At 34.9% G+C, this 25,032-nt stretch overlaps 2 protein-coding genes across 2 annotated transcripts; one reads left to right on the top strand and one right to left on the bottom strand.

Annotated features, from left to right (window-relative positions):
* Positions 1-385: 385 nt before the first annotated feature.
* On the top strand, positions 386-6,114 carry LOC139904310 (hexokinase-1-like). The gene is made up of 9 exons (XM_071886245.1): positions 386-863; positions 2,688-2,832; positions 2,932-3,114; positions 3,708-3,782; positions 3,936-4,091; positions 4,204-4,302; positions 4,922-5,052; positions 5,381-5,462; positions 5,548-6,114. Exons 1-9 carry the CDS (start codon positions 592-594, stop codon positions 5,896-5,898), a joined length of 1,494 nt encoding a protein of 497 aa, XP_071742346.1. The 5' UTR covers positions 386-591; the 3' UTR covers positions 5,899-6,114.
* A 16,072-nt stretch (positions 6,115-22,186) lies between these two features.
* Positions 22,187-22,795, bottom strand: LOC139904309 (mitochondrial import inner membrane translocase subunit TIM17-2-like). Its single transcript, XM_071886244.1, has one exon. It carries the CDS (start codon positions 22,793-22,795, stop codon positions 22,187-22,189), a length of 609 nt encoding a protein of 202 aa, XP_071742345.1.
* Between the last annotated feature and the right edge of the window lie 2,237 nt (positions 22,796-25,032).

Here is a 25,032-nt window from a genome sequence, read left to right as displayed (position 1 = left end):
TGTGACTGACCTACCTGCGACGGGTAAAGGTGACGGGGTAAGAGAGTGGGCCGACTAGCGACGCAAAGCCCGACGAGGTAAGTGACCTCGCCCACTCCTGGTGCTCTAAGCAAAACAAAATTCATTTTCCTGAAAAAATAAAATTCTAACTGATCTTTTATACTACGGGATCATAGTCATCGATTGTCGAAATGGAAATAAGAGATCGTTGAAAAAAATAAGATAAGAATATATAATATAATTTCTTGTCATATACTGTATATATAAATATAAATATAAATATAAATACATATACGTATCGTCTCTGTATATAGACTATTTATTATAAATATATAAATACTCCAAACACACACACACACACACACACATTCATTCTTGTCCCCATATACTCCTATGTTTTTATAAGATTTCCAATTTCCCATTTCGCATTTTCTTGATTTGACTATGTAATTATACTCACAAATCAAATTCAGTCAAGTTCAAATCTTATTTCATCTAATCTAAACATCAAAAAAATCAAAACGGTATCTTAAATCTTGTAATTTACATATTTTCTTCGATCTGTGTGTGTAAGCTGTTAAATTTGATAATATGGGTAAAGTAACGGTGGCGGCGGCGGTGGTGTGCGCCACTGCTGTTTCTACGGCGGCTGTATTGGTGGTCCGTCACCGGATGAAGAATTCCGGGAAGTGGGGAAAGGCTATGGAGATATTAAAAGAGTTGGAAGATAAATGTGGAACTCCGGTTGCAAAACTCCGGCAGGTGGCTGACGCCATGGTGGTTGAGATGCACGCCGGACTTGCTTCCGACGGCGGCAGCAAGCTCAAGATGTTAATCAGCTATGTTGACAATCTTCCAACTGGGTTTGTACATCTTATTAACTATATCAATGCATCTGCATATTAATTAACGATGGGGAATATTCATCACAAACTGAATTTTTAAGATTTGGGTTGAAACGGTAGTAGTGGGCTAAGTTGACTTTTTTATATAGTGTATTATTTTGACTAGTTGGAATTTATCATCTCTTTAAAAAAGTTTTAAAATTTGTTGTGTGATTGAAGTTATATGAGTTGGGTAGTGCATTAACTTGCAGATGCAAATATTTGATTACATAAAGTTCGTAACTTTTAAGCTGTCCCTTAAGTTTAGGTTAACTTTGAGTAAAGTTCACACTTTTGGTGTAAGTTATCTATGCTAAGGTTCTGTGATGCATTATTAGTTTGTGTATGTGGAAAATTACTAATCTTTATTGATATAATTAGTCTGTTATAAAAACAGATTATTATGATCCGAAGCCATAGTTATAGTTATCAGTTATGATTTGGTGTCAAAATAGTCAGATTTAGACAATTATTAGATGAGGAGTAGCTGTAAGAAAACTGACTATTGATTTTAAATTTGAAAGTACCAAGTTCCTTGCTTTAAGCAACTATCATCTGATCTTGATGTTTCATTGCTTAATAGTTAATACGGAGTAATCATTTTATTCTATGACCTGTTCTGGTTTTGGTTTATCAAATCAACAACCTTGCGGTTACACTGGTTATTTTAAAGAAGTTCTATATTGGTATAGATGTATTTGAATCTTGAACTCTTTCAGCGTTTAAGAAGTTTTCCCTTTTTTGATCAACTAGAACTGTAGTTTTAAATAGGGCAAGTTGTGGAAATTTGATGATTCTCATTTGTTCAGTTGTTCGAAAAGTTGCAAATATATGCTTTAGCTGGTTCTAACCAAGTGTTATGTGAGCTTTGACATTTATTGAACGTTTCATCATAGTTTACATTTTTTGGTTTGAACTTTATCATGATATGATTTATTGAGACATTTTGTTTTAAAGAATTCCTGTGCGTCACTAATGTTGTTACAAATATGCCCTTTGTCTGCTGTAGGAATAGCATAAGAAATATTACTTTTAAGGTATAGCTAAAAAGAATTTGTGTTAATTATGAACGAATCATTTTTACCAGTTGAACCCATACCTTAATTGTTTTAAATCAAATCATGATTAGAATCTTTCAAGTTTAGAACCTTGGGGTGTGTTAAATAGCTTTTGGGCGTTTTGTGCGCCTTCAAAGTGTTAATTGTGGTTTGAAGAGGTAGATTCAGAAAGTCAGGTAGTTAGATAATTAGTTGCTGAAAGTTAATAAAAGGTAGGTAATGTCACGTTTATCTAACTAATGAGTTCTCTGTAATATGAAATTTTGACTACCACTAATACAACAGCTACAGCAACAAAACCCAATGCCATATAAGTGGTGTATGGGGGAGGTGAGATGTAGACAATCCTTCCCCTATCCGAGAATAAAGACAAGTCATTTCTCCACCCAGAGTGAAAACGCTCTCCAAGGTAGAGAAAGTCATCCCTCTCTCTATTCGATGGAAAGAGAGATTGCTTCCGAGTGGACCTCCGGCCAATAAGTAGGATAAAAATTTTTTTTGAAAAATTAAGTTAAATTAAAAATAAAATTGAGACGCCATGAGAGTGGTAAAATCAAATTTCCATGGGTTTTAAATCCTGTGAAATTTACTTTAGGCTCTAAGAGTCAGTCAAGTCGCCAATAAATCGACGCTTGCTGTCGACTCAATAACTAGAGCCGTACGACTACCACTAATAAAACAATAAATATTATTTATATATAAGAATATAAGATATATGTCATAACTCCATTTGTTCTTTTTCTAGGGATGAAACGGGAATATTTTATGCTCTTGACCTTGGTGGTACAAACTTCCGTGTGCTTCGTGTGAAGTTGGGTGGAGTAGAAAATGTAAAGAAAGAATTTGTAGAAGTTCAAATTCCTCCAAATCTCATGATCGGGAAATGTGAAGTGAGTATTTTTAAACTCCTTTTTTCTTAATAAAACGTATTACTAATAATATTGGCATCAAAGGCTTCGTGTAGTGAAATAGTATTTATCGTGCTTTAGGATTTGTTTGATTTTATTGCTGGAGAACTTGCGAAATTTGTGGCAACGGAGGGGGACAATATGCAGATTCCACCTGGCACACAACGGGAACTTGGGTTTACTTTTTCATTTCCCGTCAAACAATCGTCAATTGCAGGAGGAACTCTTGTTAGATGGACAAAAGGCTTCAATATCGAAGATGCAGTAAGTATTAGAACTTATGTTCTTTTTCTCTTTTTTCTTTTTAATATATTTCTAGTACGTATCAATAGACGAAAGAGATACAAAGAGAACAAAATATGAGGAGATTCATATTTTATTTAATTTTATAAAGCTGAAGTTACATTTCTAATCGTTGTAATTGTTAAACTTGTCATGGAATTTGTTTGTTTGTAAGGGTATATATTAGACATATTTTTTTTTAAAGGCAATAGTTGGCATCGAATACTCTCATTTACTACGCACACACGCGCTTTCAGGCAGAAACCCGAACCATATTACATTACAGGGATCCGAACCTTAAACCATCTCGAGGGACAGGCGGGTCGGACCAGGATCTTAAATATGGTCGTTAAAACCTCCCATAGGGCAACCCGGTTTTCGAAATAAATTCCATGGGTATTTTTAAGGGAAGGGGACTTGAACTTGAGACCTTTCCCCCCTCCAACACCTAAGTATTGGGGTGAACCACTTAAACCATCCCGAGGGGCAGGACTTGGATCCTGAATATTAGACATTTTTACTATAGTAAATTATTGTTTATGTTTATCTGTATTTATTTGTTTGCTTTTTAACAGGTTGGGCAGGACATCGTAGAAGAGTTGACAAAAGCCATGGAAAGGGTTGGACTCGATATGCGTGTTTCCGCATTGGTAATGTGTTTTTAAGCTTATCCTTTATTCTGTGGCTCTCGTACTTTATATTGCTCGCATCTTGCACTATCTCGGCAAGTTTTATTTAATGAATAATGTTACAGGATAAAATTTTACGGACTCGAGGTTTACGATTTCATGTTGAAAATGCAGGTCAATGATACAGTTGGGACGTTAGCAGGAGGGAGATATAGTAGCAATGATGTAATTGCTTCAGTGATATTAGGTACCGGAACTAATGCAGCCTATGTGGAACGTGCAAACGCAATCCCCAAATGGCAAGGTCTACTTCCTAGATCCGGAGAGATGGTTAGTAACTTATGATTATGATTATTGGGTAAATTTGTAGCTTCATAAAGCATTTCAAATGGGTGAAAGTTGTTTATAACGTAGATTTGTAACAATTGTTAACTTTGTGAAGGTTATAAACATGGAATGGGGCAACTTCCGATCATCACATCTTCCTTTGACAGAGTTTGATGAAAGTCTTGACACTGATAGCTTAAACCCTGGGGAGCAGGTATACATTTTGGGTCTACTCCTTTCGGTTGTTTAACATTTCTCATATGTCAGGACACACTCATCGTGATTCAATGGAAACACACAATGATTAAGGTCCCGTATCCTTATTTTTATTTACAAAAGTTGAAGAAAATAATCTAAATGTTTGTTTTCCCTAGTATTGGCGATGGACTCCTTTTTAGTCGCAAGTAATATACACGTACAACCACCGAGCCAAAAGCCTTTGGCTGAGTGGTATGGGAGGCTGACCACTTTGGGACTCTGTCCCGGGTTTGAATCTTAGGGAAGGCGAACTTTTGAGGATATTATTTCCCGGGTTCAAATCTCCTCGGGGGTTTTCACCGATTTCGGTTGCCTAACGGGACGAATTGGTTTCCTTGGAGCGTGAGTGTGTCGAATATGATCAGGTGGGTGGTTTCTATCCCCGTCATTGATTCAAAAGTCGTCATTTTAAAAAAATAGATGCCAAATACAGACACATACAGATAGACATTGCATATGTATATGGGGAATAGAACATCAGGGCTGCTTGCATATAATTAAGGACTACGAACCAGTATGTATTTTCTAAAGTGGTTTGATATCCGACTTTATATATTTTAATTATTCTCAAACAGATTTTTGAGAAGATAATTTCTGGAATGTATTTGGGAGAAATCGTGAGGCTAGTCTTGTTGAAGATGGCGGTAGAAGCAGAGTTTTTCGGTGATACCGTGCCGTCTAAACTTGAAAAGCCCTTCATATTGAGGTAACTCTATTTAATGGGACAAAAAAGTTGTATTTTCTTTTCACCAGTCAAAAACTACCCAAAAAGCTTTTTAATGCGCACTTACTTTTATATTGTTTTATATTATATATTGTTTTTGTACTCATGTTAATTACAAAAAGTTGGGTCAGCTCAACCCCACCTTTTTTGATCTATAGTAAGATAGTTACTCATTTTACCTTTTACCTAACCCACTTGATCAGCCCTAAAACTGATATCGCTTTCAAATGTACTTGATATGGTCAGATTGGTCACAAATATGATATGTTAAATTTTTTTTATTTATGTGGAATGTTTGGTATGAATGCAGGACCCCGGTTATGTCTGCGATGCATCATGACTCGAGTGCTGACCTCAGCGTTGTGGCAACCAAGTTGAAAGACATACTTGAGGTGCTTATTTGTGCCTATCACTTACTGATTATAGGCCGCCCGAAACATATTTCATATTTGATCATTTATATGGTTTTAAGTGCAGATATCAAACACTTCTCTAAAGTTGAGAAAAGTAATTGTGAGAGTATGTGATATTGTGGCAACTCGCGGTGCTCGTCTCTCAGCTGCCGGAATTTTGGGAATTCTCAAAAAAATCGGAAGAGATACTGTTAATGAAGGTGATGAAAACCAGAAATCCATCATAGCGATGGATGGTGGTTTGTTTGAACATTACATTGAATTCAGAGACGCAATGCAATGTGCTATGAACGAGTTGTTAGGTGACACTTCTAAAAACATCATTATCGAGCTATCTAATGATGGTTCGGGCCTTGGGGCTGCTCTTCTTGCTGCCTCTCATTCCCAGTATCGAGAATACTCCGAGTCCACATAGACTTGTATCGTTTTTGTACAATTGGTTTTGGGATTATGGTTTTCAGGAACTTTTTGGTGTCTTATATTTGTTTACAAGAGTCCTCATAAGTTATGAGGTATGTAACATACAATTATATGTTGTTTTAATATGTATTAGCGAATAAAGTGAAAGAATGGTCTGTGTACTGCAATCGCCTTCACAATGAGCCTTAATTGAAACATAAAGTTGTTGAGTGAGTAGTGAATCGGGTTTTGTTGTGAGCTTTCGTTAGTTTTTTGTTTGGTTGAGCTCTTATGTTCTTGATTGTAAACTTTTCTTGGTATTCATTTTTTTGATGAATATTCCAATAGGTTATAATATTTATAGTTTTTCGGAAATAAAAAGTACTCAACCGGGTAATACAATTCCCATATTTTCACTCTTTTAAACAAATACTTGAATCTTTACCATAATGACCTTTCCGTGACCCACCCATATAGTCGCCTTTCACTAATACAGTACGAATTGCAATAAAAAATTGACAAGTTGGCGTTATGGGCATCAAGGTCGACACTGGATACCGGGACATTAAGGGGAAATATGATTTTTGGTGGCAGAATTCATGATGTGAAGTTGTCATATCAATTAAAACTCCTGCAGGAGAACGAAAAGTTAACTTATACGATGGTCCAATTCGCAGTAGCCCAAAGAGAAAATATCAAGCCCAAGAATTAGCAAGTCTAAAAGACCCAAAAGCCCTTGTCAAATTATCAGGATATAGTCCAGTAGAAGAAGTCAATATAGCAGTTTTTTAATAAGACCATTCACTATGCAGCGTGATAGGCTCAAAATCTCCACCATCAAGCCCCTATCACGCCACTATAGGGCGTAATGGGATGAAAAAATGGTGGGCGTGATGAGAGCATCACATGACAGAAAAATGGCGTGAAGAAAGGATCAACCAATCAGGATTTAGATAAATGCATTTACATTTTAATTAAATCAATAAAAATAATAAAATAACTCCATCACACAACCATCACCCCATACCACTACAAACTCCATCACGCTATCACCTTTACCAAATCAGCACTATACCCTACAAAAACAATCCATCACGCCCCATCACCCCGTCACCACTAAAAATGGTCTAATGGAGTGTGCCTATGATCAATGTCTAACAATGCAACTGCCATGCATGCATACATTAGTCCATGATGTCCCATGTTTTATTGTTTATGCATACTCTTAATATTAGTTATCTACATGTCTAGTAACAGATTAGCAGTTTGTAGTTAGGGCTGTGCATGGTCCATACCCGGACCAGACCAGACAACACCCGGACCGGACCGAAACCCAATTTTTTATGAAAATAGGAACCGAGGTGTAACGACCCGGATTTTTCCGATCGTTTTATACTTATGAGATTAATATTTACATAAAATAAACCTTACCAACATGATAAGCAACCCAAACTGTTGAGACTTATGTTTTTGAAAAAAAAGTTTCACACAACGTTTGACCGTCCAATTTGACCGATGATATCACGAACTATATAACACACGATAATTATACGATTATGTATATGTACATATCTATACATATTTAACATGATTTAAGGATGGTTTAACATTTCATTGTGAACTAACAACAATGAGTTATAAGTATACTTTGAGACCACTAACTTAAGTTTTCAAAACGATAACTATATGTAACATTCTTTGACATATATACTTACAATATATAATGTGTTAGTGATCTATGTCACCAATATGATTTAAGTGTAATGGGATTAATTTGTAACCAAAATAATCTTGATAAATATCGAATAAGTTTGGGGAAGTGTGGAGTGCACACTTGTTTGAACTTATCTTGATTTTTACAGTTATAAACCCGTCCATATTTGAATTCTCGTTCCGATTCCTCAAAATTTCTACAAGTATATCTAGGGTATATGTAACCGTATCATACCCAGCTTCTATACGTATTTACTATTGGTATATACCAATAATAAACTTCAATGATCAGCCACTAGACATGATGTTACATGTGGGAACCAGCCATTTAACCTCATGTGTGACTTTTGTGCAAGAAAACAAACTAAATCTCCTATATATCCATCCCATAATCATGCTATTTTGCACACACACATACAATTTCATTTCCAATTTTCTTTCAAGTTAATTCACTCCCTAATCTCTTCATTTACCTACTCACGAACGTATCAATATAGTCATCCGATTTCAAGGAGATTACTTCCAATCTTTCAATCCCACTCCACCACTCTTTTGATTCCAAGATTTTTCTTACCTTTTCCAGTAGCTTTGTTCAAGTAACTTGAGGTAGTAACCTTATTCATAACCTTATTCAATTCATATTTATATAGCTATCTTATTTTGTGTTATAAAATTTTAACAACAAGAACATAGTTTGAGTGATTTCAAACTTGTTCGCAAACTAAATAGATCCTTCTAATTTGATTTTTAAAAACACTTCAAGACCTGTAATATATCATATTATGACAAAATCAGATTAATCATATCTTGGCTAATTAACATAATATTTAATATATATTTACTTATGATTTGATTTTATATATTTCAGGACCACCCGTAAACAACACGAGAAGATTAATCATAAGACCTCATGATTGTACGCAACACGTCATTTGACAACACGGTACTTTATGTACGCAACACGTTATTTGACAACATGGTACCATGGGTCAAGATTAATTCTGATCAATACGAATACGATGGGGTCTTTATTTATTTTATTTAAGCAACTAATTGTGGATCACTAATATCGGACTGCTAACTACGGACTAAGAAAATATTAAAAGTATTAAAAGTATATATATATATATATATATATATATATATATATATATATATATATATATATATATATATATATATATATATATATACATGTAATGATTACTTGAAAAGAAAATATGTTGATATATTATATATATGGTTAGGTTCGTGATATCTATCGGAGACCAAGTCGAGTTAAATACCTTCATGACAAAAGTGAGTATATAGTCCCACTTTTAAACTCTAAATATTTCGGGATGAGAATACATGCATTTTATGATTTACGTTATGGACACAAGTGATTAAAAATATATATTCTACGTTGAGTTGTACCACTGGCATACTTCCCTGTAACTTGGTAACTACTATTTACATGAGGTATTGTAAACGCGAATCCTGTTGATAGATCTATCGGGCCTGACAACCCCAACTGGACTGGACGACCAGTATTCAACGGTTGTACAGTACTTCGTTTCGGTGACTACACTTGGTACGGTGTAGTAAGATTTCATAATAAAGGGAATATGCGACGTTGATTAAATGTTAAGTATGGTTATCAAGTGCTCAACAACTTAGAATATTTTTATTAAAACGTTTATATATGAAATCTTGTGGTCTATATTCATAACGCTGCCGGCATTAAACCTATATCTCACCAACTTTATGTTGACGTTTTAAGCATGTTTATTTTTAGGTGATAACTAAAAGCTTCCGCCGCAACATGTTGAATTTAAGCAAGATCTTGAGTATGCATATTTGTGTCAAAAATAAAACTGCATATCGGAGGATTTGTAATGTAAAATATGTTGGAGGTCGTATTGTTATTATCACATGTAAAGTTTGTAAGTCTAAGATTATCGCTAAACGATAATCATTATTAAGTTGTTTAAACCTTGTATTTGTAATAAAAGCTATGGTTTGTATTGTAAAAACGAATGCAGTTTTTGAAAAATGTCGCATATAGAGGTCAATACCTCGCGATGAAATCATATGTTATTGTATTCGTCCTTATGGTTAAGGTCGGGTTATGACACGAGGACCGGACCATTAATATACGGTTCGGTTCGGTCCGGTTCTAACTTCGGTCCAATCGGTTCGGGTAAATACCCGACCCGTACATATACTTTAGAAAAAATTATATATATATATATATATATATATATATATATATATATATATATATATATATATATGTTATTTCATTCCATTATTGTCATAACCCGTCCTTAACCATAAGAACGAGTTAGATAACGTATGATTTCATTGCGAGGTATTAACCTCTATATGCGACATTTTTAAAAGAACAACTGCATTTATTTTACATTACAAACCATAACTCTTATGTTAATACAAGCTTTAGACAATATAAAGATGATTATCGTTTAGCGATAATCTTAGACTTACAAACTTTACATGTGATGATAACAATACGATTTCTAGCATATTTTACATTACAATTCCTCGGATATGCAGTTTTATTTTTGACACAAATATGCATACTCAAGATCTTGCTTAAATTCAACATGTTGCAGCGGAAGCTTTTAGTTATCACCTGAGAATAGACATGTTTAAAACGTCAACATAAAGTTGGTGAGATATAGGTTTAATGCCGGCAGCTGTATAAATATAGACCACAAGATTTCATATGTAAACATTTTAATAAAAATATTCTAAGTGGTTGAGCACTTGGTAACCATACTTAACATTTAATCACGTCGCATATTCCCTTTATTATGAAATCTTACTACACCGTACCAAGTGTAGTCACGAAACGAAGTACTGTGCAACCGTTGAATACTGGTCGTCCAGTCCGGTTGGGGTTGTCAGGTCCGATAGATCTATCAACAGGATTCGCATTTACAATACCGCTGTAAATAATAGTTACCAAGCTACAGGGAAATATGCCAGTGGTACAACTCAACGTAGAATATATTTTTCAGTTACTTGTGTCCATAACGTAAAACATAAAATACATGTATTCTCATCCCGAAATACTTAGAGTTTAAAAGTGGGACTATATACTCACTTTTGCCTTGAAGATATATATATTTTGACTTGGTCTCCGGTTGATATCACGAACCTATCCATATATAATATATCAATATATTTTCATTTTAAACAATCGTCACATATATATACTTATAATACTTTTAATGTCTTCTTAGTCCGTAGTTAGCAATTCAATTTTAATGGTTCATTTTTAGGTGTTTAATAAATAAATAAAACCCCCATCGAAATAAATAAAACCCCATCGTATTCGTATTGGTCGGGATTAATCTTGACCCACGGTACCGGTGTTGTCAAATGACGTGTTGCGTACATAAAGTACCGGTGTTGTCAAATGACGTGTTGCGTACAATCATGGGATCTTACGATTAATCTTCTCGTATTGTTTACGGGTGATCCTGAAATATATAAAATTAAATTATGAGTACATATATATAAAATATCATGTTATTTTAAAAAGATGTGATTTATTTAATTTTTCTCCAATTATTTTCGTGGCTAAACTAGTTTTGGATATCCGATTTTGTTTTGGTCATAGTTTCTTCGTTACAACTCCGTTTTCGTTGGTTCAACTTGCCACTTCCTTGGATCGAGTCCCTCTTTAAGAATATGAACTGCAAATACCTTAGTTTGTATTCGAAATCACAGGTCATAGGTCAAACTTTGGTGAAACTTATGAAGTTGATCATTTTCCATCATGTAAACAACCTTAAATGATTATTTTTCTAAAAATACTTATACTTTGAGTTAAATCATGAAATTTTTATGTGTTATCATATTCATAGTAAATATCAATTTTCCAGAGAATAAACCTCCAATTCAAAGTTCAAGATGGTTTTTAATTATCCAACCCAAAACAGCCCCCGGTTGCACTCCGACGTCGTAAATTCAGTTTTTAAGGTGTTCTTTGAAAAACCAAGTTATACCTTGTTAAATTAGCATATATTTTGATATATTACAGGTCTTGAAGTATTTTAAAAGTTAAGTTAGAAGGATCTATTTAGTTTGCAAACAAGTTTGAAATCATTCAAACTATGTTCTTGTTGTTAAAATTGTATACCATAAAATAAGATAGCTATATATATATGAATCGAATAAGGTTATGAACAAAGTTACTACCTCAAGTTACTTGGACAAGGTTGCTGTAAAAGAGGAGTAAAAACCTAGAACCAAAAGAGTGGTGGAGTTGGATGAAAGATTGGAAGTAAACTTGTGTTCTTGGAAGGATTCTTGAAGTGTTTTTGTAAGGGTTTTCTTATGGTGATTAAGTGATGTTTTTGAAGCTAGATCTTCATGGTAACTTTGCTGAATTGATTAAGGGTTTAAGGATTATAAGTGTGTGGGTGTTTAACTAAGAAATGAAGATAGAATTTGAATCAAATGATGATCCCCCCATGGTCTTAAAAACGTGAATCAAAGGAGACAAAGACAAGTTTTCATGTTGTATTTTTATGTAATTAGTCAAGCAATCATACAAAAGTAATTACCTTATACATAAGTCATGAACAAGGGCTGGTTGGTGGTGATTTGATGTGTATATACCAATAGTAAATACGTATAGAAGTTAGGTATGATACGAGTACATATACTCTAGATATACGTATAGAAATCTTGTGAAAACGGAACGAGGATTCAAATATAGCTATCTTTTGTGAATATACTTATATTGTTTTATGTATTTAAATCCTTAAAAAGTAATTAAATACATTACTTATACGATATATGTATAAACATTATAGGTCATAAGTATTTATGTCAAATAACGTTACGTATGGTTATCGTTTTGAAAACTTAAGTTAGTAGTTTCAAAATATACTTATAACTTATTGTTATTAATACAAAATGAGATATTACAACATTCTTAGATCATGTTAAATATGTATATATACATATATATACACAAACGTATAATTATCATATGTTATATAGTTCGTGATATCATCGGTCAACTAGACGGTCAAACGTTGTGTAAAACTCTTTTCAAAACATAATTCTCAACAATTTGGATTGCTTATCATGTTGGTAAGTTTAATTTATGTAAATATTAATCTTATAAGTATAGAATGATCTGAAAAATTGCGGGTCATTACAGTACCTACCCGTTAAATAAATTTCGTCCCGAAATTTTAAAATTGTACCTATTTTGCGTCATCGGGAAACAAATGTGGATATTTTTGTTTCATCTGATCCTCCCGTTCCCATGTAAACTCGGGACCCCTTCGAGCATTCCAACGAACCTTAACGATCGGTATATTGCTCTGCTTGAGCCGTTTAACTTAACGATCCATGATTTCGATTGGTTCTTCGATGAATTGTAGTTTCTCGTCGACATGGATTTCTTCAAGAGGAATGGCGAGGTCTTCCTTTGCAAGACACTTTTTAAGGTTTGAGACGTGAAAGGTATTATGTACTCCGGCGAGTTGTTGCGGTAACTCGAGTCGATAAGCTACCGGTCTAATGCGTTCGATGATCTTGAACGGGCCTACATATCTTGGGTTCAGTTTACCCCTTTTTCCGAAGCGTATTACACCTTTCCACGGTGACACCTTTAACATAACCATGTCCCCGATCTGAAACTCTAATGGTTTCCTTCGGACATCGGCGTAGCTCTTTTGGCGACTACGGGCTGTTTTCAATCTCTCCTTGATTTGTACTATCTTCTCAGTCATTTCGTGTATGATCTCGGGACCAGTTAATTGTCGATCTCCTACTTCATTCCAACAAATAGGAGATCTACACTTCCTTCCGTACAATGCTTCGAATGGCGCAGCTTTAATGCTCGCATGATAACTATTATTATACGAGAATTTTGCTAATGGTAGATATTTATCCCATCCGTTTCCAAAATCGATCACACATGCCCTGAGCATGTCTTCAAGAGTCTGAATTGTTCTTTCACTCTGCCCGTCGGTTTGCGGATGATATGCGGTACTCATATCCAAACGAGTTCCTAGTGCCTCCTGTAGTGATTGCCAGAACTTTGAGGTAAATCTACTATCACGATCAGATATAATAGAAATAGGTATTCCATGCCTTGAAACTATTTCCTTTATATATAATCGTAATAATTTCTCCATTCTATCCGTTTCCTTTATAGGCAAGAAATGTGCAGATTTGGTAAGACGATCAACAATTACCCAAATGGTGTCGTATCCCCAGGCAGTCTTTGGTAACTTCGTGATGAAATCCATGGTAATACCATCCCATTTCCATTCTGGAATTTCTGGTTGTTGAAGTAACCCTGACGGCTTTTGGTGTTCTGCTTTGACTTTGGAACAAGTTAAACACTCCCCAACATATGTTGCAACGTCTGTCTTTAAATTAGGCCACCAATAATGTGTCTTAAGATCTTGGTACATCTTTCCAACTCCAGGATGTATCGAGTATCTTGTCTTATGTGCCTCATTCAATATCAACTTCCTTAATCCACCCAACTTTGGTACCCAAATACGATTTGCAAAATATCGAATTCCGTCTTCCCGTATAACGAGTTGCTTCTCATACTTCTTCATTGTTTCATTTCCTATGTTTTCTTTAGTAAGTGCTTCTCGTTGAACCTCTTTGATTTGTGAGTTGAGATTCATGCGAATTTTTATGTTCATCGCTCGTACTCGAATTGGTTCTCGTTCTTTTCTGCTTAGAGCATCGGCCACCACGTTCGCTTTCCCGGGATGATAGCGAATTTCACAATCATAGTCGTTTATCAGTTCGACCCACCTACGTTGCCTCATGTTCAATTGTTTCTGATCAAAAATGTGTTGAAGGCTTTTATGATCAGTAAACACAGTGCATTTAACCCCATATAAGTAGTGTCTCCATATCTTCAATGCAAACACGACTGCTCCCAGTTCTAGATCATGCGTCGTATAATTCCGCTCGTGAATCTTCAATTGTCGGGATGCGTATGCAATAACTTTCTTCCGTTGCATAAGAACACAACCAAAACCTTGTCGCGAAGCGTCACAATATATTTCAAAATCATCGTTCCCTTCAGGTAACGATAAAATAGGCGCCGTAGTTAACTTCTTCTTCAGTAATTGAAATGCGTTCTCCTGCTCCGAGGTCCATTCGTATTTCTTCCCTTTTTGCGTTAATGATGTCAACGGCTTAGCTATTCGGGAAAAATCTTGAATAAACCTTCTATAATAACCGGCTAAACCCAAAAATTGGCGTATCTGCATTGGTGTTTTAGGAGTCTCCCATTTTTCAATGGCCTCAATTTTAGCCGGATCAACCTGAATTCCTTTGCTACTAACAACGTGACCAAGAAATTGCACTTCTTTCAACCAGAAAGCACACTTAGAAAATTTAGCGTATAGCTGTTCTTTTCTCAACAACTCTAATATTAACCTTAAATGCTGCTCATGCTCTTGCTCACTCTTGGAATAGATAAGAATGTCATCAATGAAAATAATAACAAACTTATCTAAATATGGACTACAAACTCGATTCATGAGGTCCATGAATACAGTTGGCGCATTCGTTAATCCAAACGGCATGACCAAAAATTCGTAATGACCGTAACGTGTCCGAAAAGCAGTTTTCGGTATATCTTCTTCTTTGACGCGTAATTGATGATAGCCCGATCTTAGGTCAATTTTCGAGTACACACATGATCCTTGGAGTTGATCAAATAAGTCGTCAATTCTCGGTAGTGGATACCGATTTTTGATAGTTAACTTATTTAATTCACGATAATCTATACACATCCTAAAAGATCCATCTTTCTTTTTAACAAATAGAATCGGAGCTCCCCACGGTGAAGTACTTGGTCGTATGAATCCACGATCCAGTAATTATTTTAACTGACTCTGAAGTTCTTTTAACTCGGACGGTGCAAGTCTATATGGAGCACGGGCAACTGGTGCAGCTCCTGGTACTAAATCTATTTGAAATTCTACAGATCTAAATGGAGGTAATCCCGGCAACTCTTCCGGAAAAACTTCAGGAAAATCTCTTGCCACAGGCACGTCATTGATGCACTTCTCTTTTTCTTTCTTTTCAACTTTATTAACATGTGCTAGAATAGCATAACATCCCTTTTCTAAACACTTCTTGGCTTTCAAACAGCTAATGAGTTTTAGCTTTGAGTTACCCTTCTCTCCATAAATCATCACCGGCATTTTATCCTTACAAGGAATGCGAATTGCCTTCTTGGCACACACAACTTCAGCTCCTACTTTGGACATCCAGTCCATGCCGACTATTACATCAAAACTTCCTAATTCTACGGGTATCAAGTCAATTTTAAACGTTTCACCAGCTAAATTCATTTCACAATCACGACAAATTTTATCGACTTTAATTAGTTTACCATTAGCTAACTCAATCATGTACTTAGCATCTAGAGGTAATGATGAACAATTCAATTTAGCGTAAAAGCCTCTACTCACGTAACTTCTATCGGCACCAGTATCAAATATAATAGATGCGGATAAATTATTAATGGTAAACGTACCCGTAACAAGCTCCGGGTCTTCACACGCCTCTCTAGCATTAATAACAAATGCTCTTCCACGTGCAGATCCATTATTCTTCTCTGGATTTGGACACTGGCTCTTATAGTGACCTTGTTTTCCACACCCATAACAAGTAATGGTAGCCAAAGCAGTTCTATTTGCATTGGTGGCAGGAGTCTTGGTACCATTTGTATTTGTAACGAGAGCCCTACAATCTTCAGCAAGATGACCCTTTCGATTACATTTGTTGCATACCACATTACAGTAGCCAGAGTGATGTTTGTGGCATCGGTTACATAAAGGATTTTGTCCTTTGTAACCAAAGCTTGAACCACTACCCGCACCTTGCGTGGTTTCTTGTTTCTTAAAAGATTGTTGTTGGTTACCTCGATCATAATTTCCATTCCACTTTCTTTTGTTACCTGATACCTTCACATCAGTATTGGATGCTTTCTTATCCAAAATGACCTGATCCATTAGCTCGTTTGCCATGGTTATAGCTTCATGAATTGTCTTAGGTTTCGATGCTGTAACGTTTGCCTTGACCTTTTTGGGCAAACCATCTTTGTACATTTCAATCTTCCGTTCTTCGGTTGGAACCAATTCAGGACATAGCAAAACTAATTCCATGAATCGCTGATTGTAGTTGGTGATTTCAGTACCAACAACCTTCAGGCTTCGTAATTCATCTTCCAACTTCCTAACCTCGTTCCTTGGACAATACTCGTTGATTAACATTGTTTTGAATTCTTCCCATGGAGTATCATAAGCTACATCTCCTCCTACAGCCTTCACATAATTTTTCCACCACGTGAGTCCACTATCTTGAAAGTGCACGATGCATACTTGGTCATGTCCTTTTCAACACAACCACTGATTTTAAACACAGTCTCCATCTTTTTTTTAATCCACCGGGTTAAACCGATCGGTCCTTCTGTTCCACTGAATGATGAGGGCTTGCAAGCTTGAAAAGTTTTGTAGGTGCATCCTACACGAGGATTTGGGTTAACTGCAGCAGCTCTTGCAGCCTCGACCCATAACATTCTGTCGTTCACTCGCTGGTTGATGAATTCCTCGACTTCTTGTTCCGTCATTCGATTCAATCGCGCCATATTCTTCTATAAGAATGAAAAGAAAATAATTATTCACATGGAATATTATAGATGTAGTGTATATTTACAGTACATTATAGCTTGTTAATAATATGAACCAGGTATTATTACAAAAGCCTTTTCTTCTTATTAGCATTTTATAATTATATCTAGGGTAGTACCTACCCGTTAATGTTCATACTTAATAGCTTAGTACAGAACCAATTACTACAATCTAAATAATACTTAACCATGGAAAATTATTGCATTTCATACTTCACTATTTTACATATGCTTATCTTACATTGAACATTAAGCAAACCACACTAATAATATTATACAAAACATTATATGATCCCATGGTTTAATACGGCAGCGAATCGTTTGTTCTATTTTCTAGGACGTTTAGGTTCAAAGAATCGCTTAACGCTTATCCTGGCTGTCTGCCTATATTTTGGCGGTGAGGCTGAAGAACTGGATGCCGGGATAGAACGAATAGGAATAGCGGGAATAGGGGTGGTAGTGTCTAGTGGAGTTGATGCCACATCATCCTTACTAAACTCGGGATTTGAATTTTCTAATTCATTAGCCTTTCGTTTCTTTCCTAGTTCGAACTTGTCTTTCGTAATTTCCTGTATTTCTTCCTCGGGTTCACTTTCCTCCTCGGGTTCACTTTCCTCCTCGGGTTCACTTTCCGGGTTCTCTATAGTTGGTTCATCCGGAATTTGTGAGTCTTCCCCAAAGATATTATTTTCGTCATCGGATAGGTTAATGACTGAAACACCATCTGAAGATTCTGGTTCGGAGTCGCTGAATGTGATAACAAGTTTTGAGCCCGACATCTATCACACAACAACTAACCCATTAGTACTACATAATATTTACATATAAATTTTAACCAACAATGATAAGCAATGGTTTTTAAATCAGACCCGGTCAAAGTCCAGACTTACTAATGTATCCTAACGACTTATCAGTTAGACACACTAATGCAAACCTGGTTCGCTAAGACCACCGCTCTGATACCACATGTCATAACCCGTCCTTAACCATAAGAACGAGTTAGATAACGTATGATTTCATTGCGAGGTATTGACCTCTATATGCGACATTTTTAAAAGAACAACTGCATTTATTTTACATTACAAACCATAACTCTTATGTTAATACAAGCTTTAGACAATATAAAGATGATTATCGTTTAGCGATAATCTTAGACTTACAAACTTTACATGTGATGATAACAATACGATTTCTAGCATATTTTACATTACAATTCCTCGGATATGCAGTTTTATTTTTGACACAAATATGCATACTCAAGATCTTGCTTAAATTCAACATGTTGCAGCGGAAGCTTTTAGTTATCACCTGAGAATAGACATGTTTAAAACGTCAACATAAAGTTGGTGAGATATAGGTTTAATGCCGGCAGCTGTATAAATATAGACCACAAGATTTCATATGTAAACATTTTAATAAAAATATTCTAAGTGGTTGAGCACTTGGTAACCATACTTAACATTTAATCACGTCGCATATTCCCTTTATTATGAAATCTTACTACACCGTACCAAGTGTAGTCACGAAACGAAGTACTGTGCAACCGTTGAATACTGGTCGTCCAGTCCGGTTGGGGTTGTCAGGCCCGATAGATCTATCAACAGGATTCGCGTTTACAATACCGCTGTAAATAATAGTTACCAAGCTACAGGGAAATATGCCAGTGGTACAACTCAACGTAGAATATATTTTTCAGTTACTTGTGTCCATAACGTAAAACATAAAATACATGTATTCTCATCCCGAAATACTTAGAGTTTAAAAGTGGGACTATATACTCACTTTTGCCTTGAAGATATATATATTTTGACTTGGTCTCCGGTTGATATCACGAACCTATCCATATATAATATATCAATATATTTTCATTTTAAACAATCGTCACATATATATACTTATAATACTTTTAATGTCTTCTTAGTCCGTAGTTAGCAATTCAATTTTAATGGTTCATTTTTAGGTGTTTAATAAATAAATAAAACCCCCATCGAAATAAATAAAACCCCATCATATTCGTATTGGTCGGGATTAATCTTGACCCACGGTACCGGTGTTGTCAAATGACGTGTTGCGTACATAAAGTACCGGTGTTGTCAAATGACGTGTTGCGTACAATCATGGGATCTTACGATTAATCTTCTCGTATTGTTTACGGGTGATCCTGAAATATATAAAATTAAATTATGAGTACATATATATAAAATATCATGTTATTTTAAAAAGATGTGATTTATTTAATTTTTCTCCAATTATTTTCGTGGCTAAACTAGTTTTGGATATCCGATTTTGTTTTGGTCATAGTTTCTTCGTTACAACTCCGTTTTCGTTGGTTCAACTTGCCACTTCCTTGGATCGAGTCCCTCTTTAAGAATATGAACTGCAAATACCTTAGTTTGTATTCGAAATCACAGGTCATAGGTCAAACTTTGGTGAAACTTATGAAGTTGATCATTTTCCATCATGTAAACAACTTTAAATGATTATTTTTCTAAAAATACTTATACTTTGAGTTAAATCATGAAATTTTTATGTGTTATCATATTCATAGTAAATATCAATTTTCCAGAGAATAAACCTCCAATTCAAAGTTCAAGATGGTTTTTAATTATCCAACCCAAAACAGCCCCCGGTTGCACTCCGACGTCGTAAATTCAGTTTTTAAGGTGTTCTTTGAAAAACCAAGTTATACCTTGTTAAATTAGCATATATTTTGATATATTACAGGTCTTGAAGTATTTTAAAAGTTAAGTTAGAAGGATCTATTTAGTTTGCAAACAAGTTTGAAATCATTCAAACTATGTTCTTGTTGTTAAAATTGTATACCATAAAATAAGATAGCTATATATATATGAATCGAATAAGGTTATGAACAAAGTTACTACCTCAAGTTACTTGGACAAGGTTGCTGTAAAAGAGGAGTAAAAACCTAGAACCAAAAGAGTGGTGGAGTTGGATGAAAGATTGGAAGTAAACTTGTGTTCTTGGAAGGATTCTTGAAGTGTTTTTGTAAGGGTTTTCTTATGGTGATTAAGTGATGTTTTTGAAGCTAGATCTTCATGGTAACTTTGCTGAATTGATTAAGGGTTTAAGGATTATAAGTGTGTGGGTGTTTAACTAAGAAATGAAGATAGAATTTGAATCAAATGATGATCCCCCCCATGGTCTTAAAAACGTGAATCAAAGGAGACAAAGACAAGTTTTCATGTTGTATTTTTATGTAATTAGTCAAGCAATCATACAAAAGTAATTACCTTATACATAAGGCATGAACAAGGGCTGGTTGGTGGTGATTTGATGTATATATACCAATAGTAAATACGTATAGAAGTTAGGTATGATACGAGTACATATACTCTAGATATACGTATAGAAATCTTGTGAAAACGGAACGAGGATTCAAATATAGCTATCTTTTGTGAATATACTTATATTGTTTTATGTATTTAAATCCTTAAAAAGTGATTAAATACATTACTTATACGATATATGTATAAACATTATAGGTCATAAGTATTTATGTCAAATAACGTTACGTATGGTTATCGTTTTGAAAACTTAAGTTAGTAGTTTCAAAATATACTTATAACTTATTGTTATTAATATAAAATGAGATATTACAACATTCTTAGATCATGTTAAATATGTATATATACATATATATACACAAACGTATAATTATCATATGTTATATAGTTCGTGATATCATCGGTCAACTAGACGGTCAAACGTTGTGTAAAACTCTTTTCAAAACATAATTCTCAACAATTTGGATTGCTTATCATGTTGGTAAGTTTAATTTATGTAAATATTAATCTTATAAGTATAGAATGATCTGAAAAATTGCGGGTCATTACAATTATTTATAACGCACTTCATATAATTATCAATATATGTCATACACAAATGAAAAAAACTTAAATCATATAAATAAACCAATCCAAGTTCAAAATCAAAGTAGAACTATGATAGCGTATATTTATGCATATGTATATACATAGAAATGACCTTATAGAGTTCATCATATATCAATTGTAATTTGTAATCCATTATTTGCTCTGACTCCAAGATATGGTACGATAACTAAAATTCCTATTGTTATTAAGATATTGTTTACATAGTTATGGTGTATTGTATGTTAGTATATATGTAACGTAATATCTATAGGATCATTGTCATAATAAATAAATATGTATATTAATATCAAGGATATATTAGTAACCTAATATATGTGGGTCACAAATATATATGTTTTCTCGGTTTGGTCCAGACCAATGGTCTTTTCGGGTTTGGCCCGGACCGGACCGAAACCCGAAATAATGAAGATATATGGACCAAGGACCGGACCAAATATTCTCGGTTATTTCGGTTTCGGTTTCTATTCCTCCTCGGTCCTCGGTTTTTTTCGCTCCCACCCGGACCATGCACACCCCTAGTTCAATACATAAATAAAATCATCAGGCATGGTTGAAGCATTTGCTACGTACAGGCGCATCAGCCAATCCCAATCCGATGATGTCATTTTAATTCGAGATAGACTAAATCACACGACTACAATAATTGAACCAAACTGATGATTTTGAAGATTATTTATAAACGGTCTAGAATCCAACCAAATGAGTATATATGCATGTATTGAAACCACAATAATAAAGTCATAAAACAAACCATATAAGTATATGATATAACATACCAATTTCCCAAACCTAAACAGGCATCTTAAATCAGATCAGCAGATAAATAAATATGTAAATTCATATCAAATACGACCTAAATAATTATCTGATATAAACTTTAGTACCTACATTTCTAGATCATATCATATAACTATGTCTCAAACTCAACTTTTTCATTAATTGTTAACGTCTTCCCCACTGCATCAAATTCATCTCTAAAAATCAAACGTTGGCGCAGGTGGTGGTGTATCAAAACTCTCCAAAACTTCAGTTTTCACAGAAGGTTTCACCTCCTCTTCCTTACCACCAAACATATCCTGAAACCACCCACTGAAATTAGACTTTTCCGGCATCTGAGATCCCGAACTCTCCGGCTCACCCTCAATCATAATCGGCATCTGTTGTTGTGCACTCATAATCCTATTCATCGTAATTCCAGCACCTTCAATCAAAGCCAACAACACTCCCCCAAAAAACGCAGATCTAGTTGCGGACATAAACCCTTGTCTCATCGCTAACACACCTCCGGTAGCCGCACCGGCGAAAATCGAATTCCACGGATCTTCTTTCTGACGAGCGTACACCATCGTGCAATCAAACGCTGAGAATAAACCGCCCCATACGGCGAATGATCCGCCGATACGTGGTGCGTTTATACGAACGGCGTCAACACCTCCAAGAATACGTTGACCAGCCGGTGAATTGTATGTGCCTTTAATAAAGTGGAAAGCGGAGCCGCCGACGGCGCCCATAGCGAACGCGCCGCCAACGTCGTCGAGGATTCTGTCAGGGCATGGTTCGCGTGAGCTTTCTGGGGTACCCATGATAATGGTGTTCGAATAAGGGTTTAGTGGTTTACTGTTTTAGGGTTTATGATCTTGGGACAGAAAGTAACGATTTAATATGGGCAGGGCATTGGTGTTTCTTGGGGAAGAATTTATTAAATTGTATTGTAGTAATGTAATATTATAAAAATTTACTACGTATAATTTATTATATATATTTATATAAATAGTTTTTTTTCTTTTCTTTTTAAGAAAAATGATTACCGTTACCATTAAAATAAAATAAACTTTCACCGAATAGTGAAGGATCATAAACCATAAACCAATACAAATGAAACCAAACGTGAAAGGCTTGAAAGAGTAAACAAACTAGATATACCTACACCAAGTTTTTTTTTTTTTTTTTTTTTTTTTTTTTGCTTTCAAGATTTCACTATTCAAATCATGTGCGTTTGATTGATTTAGTTATAGAAAATTAAATTTTGTTGTTTTTTTTTTTTTGAAAAGCAAAATAATTTTATTATATAATTTTAAAATTACAACAAGGATATATCCACAAGGATCGAATATAACTAGGGATCGGATATGGATCGGGTGATGCCGTATCCATATCCATATCCATATCCGTTTATTTTTTTTACTTTTCATCCATCCATATTCATATCCGTCGGGTGAAGCGGGTTAATGAATAATTATCCATATCCGTTTAAATTTATTTTATTTTTAACAATTATAAGCGGTGGTTCACTGTATACGATCAAAAGTAATATTTTTAATAGTTTATGCGACCGAAAGTCACATTTTACTAATCTATATAACAAATATTCAATAGATAACCTATTAAACGTGTAAAGATATCGACATGTAAGTTGCTTACTTTTAGTTACATGTAATCACATTTAAACCACCAAAGTACGATAAATACATTTGATTATTTAAACAAAACAAAATATAAGAAGAAAGTTATATTTTTAGAGAAAATATAAAGAAAGATGAATATGAATATAATTAATGAAATATCACTACATAAATGATACTAATTTGAGTGATAAATTTATATATTTAGTTATTTCGGGTGAAAGCGGGTTCATCCATGGATGAATTTTTTTCATCCACATCCATATCCATATCCATTTAGATCGTCCATATCCACGAATAATCGGGTGGATCGGATGGATATCCACTGGATCGGGTATCCATTGCCATCCCTAAATATAACCCAATCAATCAAACGAGGTATTTACAATTTGGGAGCAAAGATTGCACCCACACGACTAAACATACATCCAAGGACTAATTAACCAACTATGCCAATTGATAGGTCAGATCATGTTGAGATTGAGAGAAATGATAAGATAGAATGAGATTCGGTATGTAAGAAGGAGACTCGGTACTAGAGAGAATCGGTACAAATTAAATTCCACAGCTTCTAGAACTCGGTTACAATACAATGGCTATCTAATTAGGACTACATAGGTTCCTTATATAGCCCTCTTCTAAGGAACCTTCATTTAAGCTTGATTCACATTAACACTATACAACTTCGAGGTCCTAACAATCTCCCCCTTAGTGTTAAATGTGAACTTTACAATATAATCCTATTGTGAAATCTTGAGAGGTCCAAACGTTAGTTTTCATCGTGAGCCATCTGGTTTTGAAACTTCTACTTGATTTTCTGAAATTTGCTTAGAAATTTTCCAGACTCCCCACGTTTTTCTTGGATCTCCCGTATGATATTAAGTGTATTAAGTGTATTAAGTGTTGTTGCATGCCCACTGTTTATGTTTTTCCATCACCAAACACCACTCGCCACTATTGTGATGCTGTAAACACCCAAAATAAAACCACCATCGAATCACCTTCTTCTTCGTTTTATTCTTTGAGAATCCGAAACCACCACCTTATTCTTTTGTTTCTTTTCTTGATCGAACCCACTACTACTCGTTATGTTTATATTTTTATTCGAAAACCACTTCACCTCCACATCCACTTTTGATCACCATCAAACACCTGATGTTTTGCTTCAGTTACGTTCGAAGAAGACCATCACCAACCTCTGCCTTTCGAATGCCACTGTCAACCTTGAACACCCTACTTTTTGTTACTGTTTTGTCGATCCAAACATGAACCCACTTGTTATTATCGTTGCAGTGCTTAACCAAGAAGGGTCACCATTTCTTCTACCATCGTATAACCCAAAACCCGTCACTTTGATGATCATCGAATACCACCATTCATTGCAGCTGCTCATGTCACCTCTGTTGTTGTTATCCAAC

Source organism: Rutidosis leptorrhynchoides, chromosome 4, assembly GCF_046630445.1.
Source record: "Rutidosis leptorrhynchoides isolate AG116_Rl617_1_P2 chromosome 4, CSIRO_AGI_Rlap_v1, whole genome shotgun sequence".
NCBI lineage: Eukaryota > Viridiplantae > Streptophyta > Magnoliopsida > Asterales > Asteraceae > Rutidosis > Rutidosis leptorrhynchoides.
The sequence above is the reverse complement of the archived record's forward strand: the minus strand, read 5'-3'. Positions and strand labels throughout refer to the sequence as shown.

Excerpts from the sequence above, each read along its gene's own strand:
- LOC139904309 (XM_071886244.1), bottom strand. The coding sequence starts at position 22,795 with ATGGGTACCCCAGAAAGCTCACGCGAACCATGCCCTGACAGAATCCTC.
- LOC139904310 (XM_071886245.1), top strand. The coding sequence starts at position 592 with ATGGGTAAAGTAACGGTGGCGGCGGCGGTGGTGTGCGCCACTGCTGTT. Across the intron at positions 3,783-3,935 it reads ATATGCGTGTTTCCGCATTG|GTCAATGATACAGTTGGGAC; the intron begins GTAATGTGTTTT and ends TTGAAAATGCAG. Across the intron at positions 4,092-4,203 it reads TTCCTAGATCCGGAGAGATG|GTTATAAACATGGAATGGGG; the intron begins GTTAGTAACTTA and ends AACTTTGTGAAG.